Source organism: Penicillium atrosanguineum (genome assembly GCF_028827265.1).
Source record: "Penicillium atrosanguineum strain IBT 20685 chromosome Unknown utg000001l_segment0_segment0, whole genome shotgun sequence".
Lineage (NCBI taxonomy): Eukaryota > Fungi > Ascomycota > Eurotiomycetes > Eurotiales > Aspergillaceae > Penicillium > Penicillium atrosanguineum.
The window spans coordinates 2,795,556-2,806,182 of NW_026623133.1; the positions used below are offsets into that span (position 1 = coordinate 2,795,556).

The following is a 10,627-nucleotide window of genomic DNA, read 5'->3' on the forward strand; positions in this document are numbered from 1 at the left end:
CGTGGAACAGAGGATTGACTGAACGGGATGGGAGTGGGAGCAGAGGAGAGAAGAGCTTTTAGGGATGGCGAGAAAACACAAAGAGCAAACGAACTCCAGTCTATCGACAAATCCAGTCTAAACCAGAGCGACTTGTGGAAAATGAGATTCGTGTCCAGGTGAGAGGTGAGGAGACAGTGGAGACAGTGGGGACAGGGAGGCAGGGAAGAAATGGGATACAGAAATCCCAAAAAAAAAAAAAACAAGAAAGAAAGATCGCTGAGTCGTGACCAGCCAGCTAGTGTCAACTCCAAATCGTAAAAAACATGACCCGTGGAGGACGATCGTGAGAATCAAGGTCGAAAATGGGGAACGAAAAAACGCCCAGTCATGCAATCGTCAGGCCGGTGAAGTCGTAACATGAGAGAGATGCAAGTACAGTCGCGAGGAAAACCAGATGCAGGGGGTACAAGAAGAGGTCGAAAGTGTGCAGCAGCATCGACCGGTGGCTCATGGGCTCAATTCGCCACAGAGATCATCAGTTGCGTCGAGGCCGAAACCAGCCATGTCGACAGAGTGTAAAGATCCCGGTCCCTTGCCCAGGGAGATGTCGGAGGAGGCATAGTCGTGCTTGAGACGTTCGTGCGGCCCGAATTGCGGTCCGAAGAACGTTCGGTTCTCGTCATTCGGGGTGTTGCCATCGCCAGCAATCCACGGCCCGTTTTGCCAAAAGCGGGTGTTTGCCTGCTGATCCCCAAAGAGATCGTGATGATCGGGATGGGGATCGGGGCCGTGGATAGGGAATTCATTGGGCGATTGGAACCGCAGGTGCGACCGGCCGAAACTGGAACCTGGGGAATCGGCATGCAGGGGCAGATCCAGACCGGAGAGTGGGGGATCGTCTACCGTCGTGATATCGATGGTCGGGTTGGAGGTCTGCTGAGCCAGTGCTGATGATAGCCGTAAATTAGAGCCAGTGGAGCTATGTCGGCTATGGCTGGTCGACCGGTCGATAGCACGCTGCACAAAGCTGCCGCATGTCTTCATAATCTTTTCCTTGTCGACCTGGGAGAGGCTGTTGAAGAAATCATTGGCCAGTGACGACTTGGGCGGCTCACCCTCCGAATGGATCAGCCCATAGGTCGTCTTGGCATACTCAGAGAGGCCGGACGGCATATTGTACGGGGACTGATACACTTTGGGAGCCAGGGCCCGCTGCTGATCAAGGAAGGCGTATTTACCCGGCATCTTAGCCGCAGCCACGCTTCCCCGATCAATGGTCTCTTGCTTAACCCCCTCCGACTCCTTCTTCTGGATGACGTCTAGTCGCTCACGATGGCTAACTAACGAAAACCGAAGCATCTGAAGTAGACGAGTCACCTCCTCCGACCGCATATTCAGAGTCTGAGGCGGTAACAAGGTTCCATCAGCAGCCCGAGGCTGCACCCGCTGCTGGGCCATGGCGAGCTCGAGCTTCTCGAGGCCATTTGCCGGGGGAATGGAGCCCATGGGGCCCAGCAGGGTCTCTACCACCAATTCGGGGCTAACGATCGTGTACCCGGCGAAGACATTGGCATGGTCGGTGATCTGGGCCAGACGACGGCGGGCAATAAGTTCACGAACGTTGGCAAAGGTATTGGTGGAAGGGAGGTGATGCTGCTGCTGGTGCGACTTGGCGACGGAAGGATAGGGGGCATGACGGGTAGATTGATTTGGAAGGGTACGAAAGGCCGACGGCATCGCAGGACCAGCAGCAGCACCGGCAGCAGGGGCAGGGTGAGGGGGGAGGGGCAAGGTGCTGCAGGGAGGGAGCGGAGGTAAAGGAGGGCGGTCGGGATTGCAGCGAGGGGGTCAGATAATGATGTTGTTGTTGTTGTTTTACCTGGGGTTGTCGGGCGTAAAGATTTTGCTGGTAGGGAGGGGCAGGGGCGGTGGGAGCATAGCGGAAGTGGTGGTGGGGTGAGATCTTCGATGCACGAGCACTGACTCCAGCCACGCCAAGCGACTTGACGCTGTCCAGGAAATTGGCCCGCGGGTTGTGGATAGGCACGCTAGGGTTGTGCGTATACTGTGCCCTACTCTCGGTGGACGGAGCTCCCAGGTAATGCCACACCTGTTCCCCTTTGTCCAGGTTGACCGTCAGTGGGGCAAATGAATTCCTAGTTGCATCCACCGTCTCGAACTCGGCCCATTGATAGGGAGATCCGGTGTCGCCAAAGGCACTGCCTGCCACCGGGATAGCCGCTTCGAGCTCTTTGCGTTCGGGCTTGCGCGCTAAGTGGGCCGGGAGCGGTGGGATGCCTGGCGCGAGGGGCACGAAATTACTCTTGCGCACCACCAGCATCCATCGATATGGCATCTCAATGACATCTCTGTTGACAATTATCAGTATTGGGATTATTGGTTTTGGGTTGTTCTTTTTTTAGAGGGGCAAGTGGGGTTGGAATGGCAGAGTGAAACAACAAACTTACCCTCTCGGCAAAACCTTCAGCAGGAGACTCCGCTCTTCCGGTCGGTTCTGAAGCACAATGGCGCCATTGATTTCCTTGTCGACTTGGAATTGGATCAAAACACCTTGCACTAGACGACGAGCAGCTTCAATCACCCGGCGATCCAAGTCGGATGACTCCCCGAGCAGACCAGCTGGGCGTTTTTGACGATGGAATTTGCACTTCAAGTCCACGCTGGGTAGCGAGTATTGTTGACCATCATCGGCAATTACGGCAATGGACCCATGTTCGACCTGAACACCAGCCAAAAGCGCACATGTGGCATGATAGGCTCGAGTGCACTTCCCGAAATTGCACTGGAAGCAAGCGCCACGAACCTCGCGACAGAAGAGGCATTTCAAATCTAGACGAGCCTTAGGGATCCTGTCGATATCACACACGACTTCGTTGCCAGATGCATCGCGGAGGATAGTGGTCTCCTCGATGAACGATGCACACCGCCGGTGAGCATTGCCCTTGCCATCCTCCGTCGGTAACAGATCCTCGTAATCAAGATCGTTAGGGCATAGTAGACACGGGATCTTCCGTGGTCCCTGGAGGTGGAGTTTAATTCGTTTGGTTCTCGGGCCGTCGCCCGCGTTCTTCCGCTTTTGACCCCGGGTGGAGGTTTTCTCGGGCACACTGCGCGGAGGCGTAAGAAGATCTGAAGCACCTTCAAACCCTTCGAGGTCGCTGTCGTATTCGCCATAATACTCGGGTGTCGATTCACCACGTAGCTTACGCTCGATCTCATCAACGTCGATCCAGACACTGTCCGCCTCGCAGTGGCATTTCTTGGCAACCCGACCATACTCCAACCACTTCTCAGTTGCAAAGTTGACCGACTCGGCACAGTTGTAACCGATGTTGTAGCCGGAATGGTAGCCGTAAGGGAAAGTGATGACAAATTCTCCTTCGTAGTGGACAAGTCGGTTCACGGTGATGCCATACTGAGATTTAAGCAAGCTTGGGGAAACCAAATATGTTTTGTGGCGCAAGAACTGATCGCAATTCTTTGCATCGCTTGACCAGATACTGCGCATAGCCGCCTCAAATTTGGGGGCGTCCTCCTGTGAAATGCTGTACCACTGCTTCGGGGCACCAAAGTGGATGTAGTTGATGCTGTAAAGGTCCACGTCCTCAAGGTGCCAAGCGAAAGTGGCCTTCCACATTCCAAGGTATAGATATGCTGTGTTGACACCGGGCACCTTTTGACCGATAACATCAAGCAGGTTAGGCAATTTGGCGACATTCCACGAATCGACCGAGTCTTCAAAGAGGGAACCGGGCATGTCCGCTCCGTACATCGGGTTGTTGTACATGAGAGACTTCCAATATGCTGTTTCGAGCTCCTCGCATCTCTCTGCGGTATAGTCCTCGTGATCGTGAATGCGATAATCAAATCCCTTGAACGCTTCTTCGTCGAAATGATCCACTGTTTCGCCACGGTTGTTCTTGCGTCGTGAAGTCACAGACTTGGGCTGTCTGCCCTTGGGCTTTGTAGGGGGAAGAGATTCACCTTCGCTGAGGTCCTCGCTTTTGGTCTCGACGGGATGTGATTCGGGCGACACAGGGGTCGGGGGCCCCTCTGGCTTGGAAGAGTCGGCATCATCGACGGGTTCCTCCTTAACCTTTATCTGGTTTCCGCGCTTAGGAGGACGGCCAGGACGACGCTTGGCGCCGTCACCTGTCGGACGGGCAGACTGGGGCCGCGGGGTGTTGGCCGTACGGTTCCCGCGTTCCTGGTTGCGGCGTCGTTCTCCTCGGCGAGCAGGGGGTTGATGGCTACTCTCCTCACAAAGACCCTTCCATTGTGGTAGGTTGTAGGTGCGCTGTTTTTCGATGTTTGCTTGGGTGTAGGTGCCGTGCGAACCATGAAATTCTTGCATAATAGGATTCTTCACACGAATTGATTTCACTGCCTCGTCCAGCGGGGTGAGTGAATCAGTCCTTCAGAAAACATATATGAGTATAATCATCCACATCATGTCTATGTTCCGCACACTCACCATTCCTTTGGAGGCACGACTTTCACGATTCCGGCTTTCATTCCATAACCGTCGATTTTGTTGATGAACTTTTTGAAATCTCGGAATTGATCCATAGTCTAGCACAAGTTATTGGTTAGATTCGCTCTTGCAAGGAAAGGCAATCAAATACTCTGCTCACCGGTTTGAACACGGGGATCTTTCCATCGCCGTAGTAATGGTCGGGTTCGATTGGACCGATGTCTATTTCCTGTTCTTCCTGTTCTTCCTGCTCTTCCTGCTTGATCGGCATTTCGTCGGGCGCCTGAGTTGACTTCTGATCCAGCTCCAGGTCTGATAACTCAGAGGGCACTCCTTCGGGGATATCCTTCTTTCCGTTTGCGCTCCGCGGCGGCGTAATTGAGGCAGAGTCGACAACCGGGCCGCTCACGAGCGCATCGAGAGGCGGCTGATCGAAAGCTACCGACATGGTCGAGAGTGATTGTAGATTGAAAAGATTGTTCGAGAGTGGCACCGTCGTCGTAGAGAGCGACCGCTGAGCGACGGCGAAGAGTAGATTGTTCCCAGCGGTCAGGGAAGTTGCAAGAATCCGGCAAATCGAATCGGAGGAAAGTAGGATCGGTTGGAGGTAGGTGATGTTGGTCAGGGAGGTGATGTAGCGGAGATGTTCGTGAGAGCGGACGATCGCGATAAGAGCTGCTTCGGAGGCTCTTTTTTCCCCCTAAGGCGGACGGGACAAAACGACTAAGATCTTAGCGGCAATCACCAATGAGAATAAGCAACAGGATATGCGAGTCGGTAAGGCAAGGCAAGAAATCAAAGGACTAGGTGTAGGAAGTCTCCTGCGTAGAGGTCATTCCAGGCAAAAGGGCGCTAGGCCAGGTTTGCCAACAGGCGCTGAAAAGGGTGGAAAGAGTGGACGAAGTTGAGCAATTAACCACTAAGGGCCAATCATGCAGGCGCCTGGACGCTCGAGGGTGGAGCAGAAGACGATGGCCTGACACTGGCACAGAAAGGCAGGGGGGAACAATCTGAGGAATGATGCCCAGGCAATCGGGCGTATCAGAGCTTCATGTTCTTGGGGCAGGTGGGAATCGTCCGATCAGACGGGAAAATAAGTGGATTTTCCTTAGGCCTGGTCCTGGTATCATACTGTACTACCACTTGTCCGGTCTCGGACAGTATGATTTCCAAGGGGGACAGCATGGGAGGCAGGGGAACAGCGAAAAGATGCAGGGACGAACAATAGAAATGAATCAAACGACTCACCGAATTTACAAGTTCACTGGGCCGTGAAAGGGAGACTAGGTCGCGACAAACTGCGATTGCGACAACTCGATGAGCTTGGTCCATGCGTCGGATCACGTGATTTTGTTAAAAATCACGTGCTTGATGATATTCTCACAGTACGTGACGTCGGTTACAACCGTTCAGCTATGAAGTCACCTGACTTTGTGGTCCTCATTACGGTAAGTAATACAGAGGGCTGTGCTGAGCTCTCGGATACCGCCGGAGCCGAGTTTCGGCCATCCCTTGATGCCTGAACTCCCGGGAATATTTGTTAACTAATACGATCCCATATGGCTGTGCGTCGTCAGTTTCGAGAATCCTGCGCTATCATTGATGCTATTGCGTCATTACAGTCCTTCTGAAACTACCAAATCTCTTCTCTTCTCAAGTGTTTCATGTTGCCGACCGACATCGGGTTAATCGGAGGCTCCGCGTAGATCTATCCATGTAGGGATCTGCTCCCGACACAGGAGGGAACGTTCGCAACACGCACCTTTTAACCCCCCATATGATTGTGGTAAAAGTAAAGTATTACGAACACGAGATACTGCTTTCTATCCTAAGCGCTGGAGGCGTCAAATCTAGTTTGGTTGACGCGATGTCTAGGGCAACACTGAAGGTACATACATACATGACGCCGAAGTGAGCAGTTGGCCCGACACTCTCAGAATGACTAGCATTGAGCAACCTTGTAAACATCAGAAACTGAATAACACATGCAAAATGCCTTTTTTCTCACTTTCTGTTCACCCCATACGTTCAATCGTCCCATCCAATGTCTTCCTGATTAAATATGACGGTGTAGGGAGACGCTAACAATATAGTGGGAGGTACCGACGGAAAAGTTGCGTGCACGCTTCAAAGTTCCTTATTGGCTATATGACCATTCAGCCTTCAAGTACTTGAATTGGGCTTAATCAAACTTCCGTACTAGCTAGTTCCCGCTGGACCATGGTTTGACCTTGGAATGTGAAGAAGGTCTCGAGCCCCACATGTGCACCCGTACTCGTATATAAGTGTACAGAACAGGAATACCTGCTAAAACTAGCAAGCTACTAATATCATCATCTAGTCCCTCTAGTTAGGCATCAGCTTGATTATGCTCGTAAATGTTCACTCGTGTTCGTATTGCTCCCTAAGCCTGGCGAAGAGTTGCGTAGGTATATATAGCCAAGGTCAGAACGAGTAAAAACATTTCAACCTCCACCTTCAATATGCATCCTATCGCGTTACAACTCTTTTACTTGTTCACATTTGCAGCAATTAGTCCAGTGCTGGCTGCATATTGTAAGCTATCTCCCTCTGACAAAAGTTGGCCTTCTCCCGAAGAATGGTCTGGCCTCAATAAGTCTATCGAAGGAACCCTCCTTCGCACCATCCCAGTCGCTTCGTCTTGCTACCCGGGAAACCCGTTCGACTCCCCTTATAATTGTTCCGATGTGACAAAACATTGGTCTTACGCCGCCTATCACTCCGCTTGGCCCGAAAGTACCGACTACTCGATCTACAGTAACAACTCCTGTGTGCCGCCCGGTGCGGATGGATACAGCAAGGAAAAACGTTGCAGCATTGATGGATTACCTCAATACATTGTTAATGCCACCACTGAGAATCAAGTTTCTACTGCCATGGCATGGGCGTATCGGAAAGGAATCCGTACGGTGATCAAGTCGACAGGCCATGATCTTGGTGGCAGGTAGGCTCTTTCACTACACATGTCTTAACTTACAAAGTCATGTTAACACCCTTCCCAGATCAACTGGTGCTTATGCCATCTCTATTTGGACCCACAACTTCAACCAAATTCAACATCTCCTAGCCTGGCGGGTGCCTGGAAGCAATGAAACCGCCGACGTGGTCGTCGCTGGGGGCGGGAACAACTGGGGTTCTGTTGGTACCGTCGCTCATCAGGTAAAACGAACAGTAGTTGGAGGCGAAGACGCGACTGTGGGACTGGGTGGATTGATCTTAAACGGTGGCCATGGACTCTTGTCTAGCCACTACGGTCTGGCATCCGATCAGGTACTGCAGGTCACTGTGATTACTACCGACGGTCGCCGCCTAGTTGCCAACGATGAGGAGAACCAAGACCTCTTCTGGGCGGTTCGGGGAGCTGGCGGAGGTCAATTCGGAGTCGTGACTGAATTCATCCTCAAAACTCATCCCGTTCCTGCTAGTGTGGTCACTGGTAGTCTGACGTTCTATCCGCGTCACAAGTCAAATGAGAGCGAGAACGCGTCCTGGGCAGCCCTTGCCGAAACAGTTGCCCAGATTCCAGATTTGATGGATACAGGCATCACGGGGACGGTGACCTCAGTGACTGGCGAGCAGGCCGTAAGCCTCTTGGGCCTGAGTGAAGCTGTCCCCGGAGCAGCAGTTTTTGTTAGTTTAACCAGCTACAACTCGACCACGGAAAGCATGAACGCTACTCTCCACGAACTCGAATCTCAAATAACCGAGGGTCATCACCCTCATCTCAATCTCACTTTGACACCACCAACTTCCCAGAGCTACTGGTCGTTTACCAAGCCAAACTACCTCGCCAGCCAGTCAGCTGGCTCAACGAGTTTACTTACCAGCCGGCTCTTAGGAAGACCCGAGCTGTTCAGCCTCAAGAGAGAGAATTTGATCGATTATCTTCAGCAGATCTCTGTTGCACAAGATACCGAGAAAGGTTCTATGTTGTTGTTCGGTATGCAGGCTGGGCTCGGACCAGCCAACGTCCCCGAGAAGAGACGTGGAAGCGTTCTTCCAGCTTGGCGCACAGCATATGCCCATGTCATGGCATATGGTGCCTCCGTGAATGCGACAGGGGATCCAAGGCAGGCTTTGGCAGCTGGTGCACAGTGGTATGAGACTGTCAAAGAGCCCGTTTGGAGGAACTGGGCTCCCAGTAGCGGAGCATACATGAACGAAGGCAATCCCTTCACCAGTACGTGGAAACACGATTTCTACGGTGAGAATTATGATCGGCTTCTAGAGACTAAGCTCAAGTACGATCCGATCGGAAGTATATTTGTTTGGAGTGGGATTGGAAGTGACATGTGGAACTATGATTTGCACAGTGGTCTGCTTTGTCGGGTGGATTAGGTGCCCAGGTGGTCTGGTAAATGTGAATCACACCCCGAGATGTATCAACATGTATTGTCTATGAAGCCAGTCCGTATTATAATATCTAGGTCTATTGAGCCCACTCTTGGTGAAGTTTGTCATCCAGGTTGATATATCCCTCCACAACAGCCAATCCCCGGAGCCTCTCTTTCTCGATACGTGCCCAACTCCATTCTTCAGAGCTCCAAGAGTCTGAGTTGGACTTCTTCTGCTCCTCGAGCACTTCGCGACCGGGTATCTGATCATCGCCCATCTTGAGCACCTCTTGCACCATGGATCCATCCACGCCCGTGGCCATGATACCTTCATCACCGCTAGCCGGTGTTCCGATGACAGAAGCTTCAGCGGACGAGTCCAGTGCAGTTTGATCCTGACTTTCCACAGGCGGCGCAGGAATAAAACCGCTCGCCCGCAGAAGTCTCTCGGGAGCAACGGTCAGCCGGCCCTTCTTAACAACGTACTTGCTCAAGGCAGTAGCCAACAGCGTCTTCTCACCACCAGCTTTGCTAGCAGGTCGCATAAAGCATGTGAGAATGTACATCCACTTCTTATCCCAGGAGATAACTTTCGAGTGCATCTCATACAGCTCAAAGGGCTTGATCTCACGCTTGAAGCTGCAATACACAGACCCAAGCACAATAATAATCGGCTTCCGCTTCGGCGCGCGCTTTCCTTCCTTCTTACTAGCCTCCAGGAATTCCTGGTCCAGCTCTTTGCTGACAATTCCAACCCCAGGACTGTAAATACGAGTCACTAGCGCCGTACGCGACACGTCCAAGTCCGTGAAGTATGTGCTGTTGGACTTGTGCAAATTATAATCGGTCTCCAACAACGGTGTCCGCGAGGTGATTCCGCACGACACAAAGACCGGATGTGTGGGCTTGCCCTGTGCATCCACCATAGCCTTGCCCTTGGGGAAGAAAGGAGCATTGGGCTTGAGACGCAGGTTCCCCACAAAGTGGTATAACAGGCGGAACTGGAGAAACGGGTCAGCTTTGTACACATCCAGGGCAACAGTTCGGCTCCACCGGACCGAAGTGACATTCGATTATCAAATCGCTAAATTACCCGGGCAATACTTACATGCCAAAAGAATGGGAGGTTTTTCATATTGAGGAGGGCCAAAAGCAGGGCGAAAGTTCTCCATGACGCGAGTGACGCGACGACTGTCAGCAGGTTGCGCATGTTTTCGGTGCTGAGCGCACCCTGGATGGTTGACATGGTCTTTAAAGACGAACGAGTGAAATGTGGCTTGGGCCAAGATATGTGAATTCAGCCGCACTGAGATGTGACGAGCTGTTGGTTCATGCAGGTACTGATAAGCGATAACAAGATCGTTGGATATACAAGTTCTTTGAATGGTACACCCTTGTTTCAACGCGACACGAACCTGCCTAAGAGTGACAAAAGATGCGAGAAATGAATGTCGACGTAATGGATCGATGGGATCTCCTAAGCCGAACAATCACCTGCACGATCAGCATCTTTTTTGTTGGGAAAAGGGACCGAGGCTGGTGCAGCACACGTGATGCTGACTCATCAAAGTATGGAGGATGGATCGGGAATGGGATCTTCGTTGATACCTGAGTAGAAGGAGCTGAAACCTGCCCAGGCCTGGTTATTGACTCAATCTCGTAGTTTGACTGTGGAAACTAACTCGCGCAGCTGTACTTTCATGTCATGGTTGGTAGGAGACTTCACCTTGAACGAGGATGCTTTCACTACGGCCTACAGCTTAACCACGGAGATTATTTAAATACTTCTGAATAC

At 52.0% G+C, this 10,627-nt stretch overlaps 3 protein-coding genes across 3 annotated transcripts; 1 reads left to right on the plus strand and 2 right to left on the minus strand.

The window, feature by feature from the left end:
- Positions 1–489: 489 nt before the first annotated feature.
- N7443_001081 (putative jumonji family transcription factor) lies at positions 490–4,925 on the minus strand (the record flags this gene model as incomplete). Its single annotated transcript, XM_056881137.1, has 5 exons — positions 490–1,777; positions 1,821–2,351; positions 2,451–4,418; positions 4,478–4,575; positions 4,638–4,925. 5 exons carry the CDS (start codon positions 4,923–4,925, stop codon positions 490–492), a joined length of 4,173 nt encoding a protein of 1,390 aa, XP_056746375.1.
- Positions 4,926–6,960: 2,035 nt separating this feature from the next.
- N7443_001082 (putative isoamyl alcohol oxidase) lies at positions 6,961–8,836 on the plus strand (the record flags this gene model as incomplete). Its single annotated transcript, XM_056881138.1, has 2 exons — positions 6,961–7,442; positions 7,501–8,836. 2 exons carry the CDS (start codon positions 6,961–6,963, stop codon positions 8,834–8,836), a joined length of 1,818 nt encoding a protein of 605 aa, XP_056746376.1.
- A 91-nt stretch (positions 8,837–8,927) lies between these two features.
- On the minus strand, positions 8,928–10,042 carry N7443_001083 (acyl-CoA thioesterase; the record flags this gene model as incomplete). Its single annotated transcript, XM_056881139.1, has 2 exons — positions 8,928–9,833; positions 9,941–10,042. 2 exons carry the CDS (start codon positions 10,040–10,042, stop codon positions 8,928–8,930), a joined length of 1,008 nt encoding a protein of 335 aa, XP_056746377.1.
- Positions 10,043–10,627: the final 585 nt, after the last annotated feature.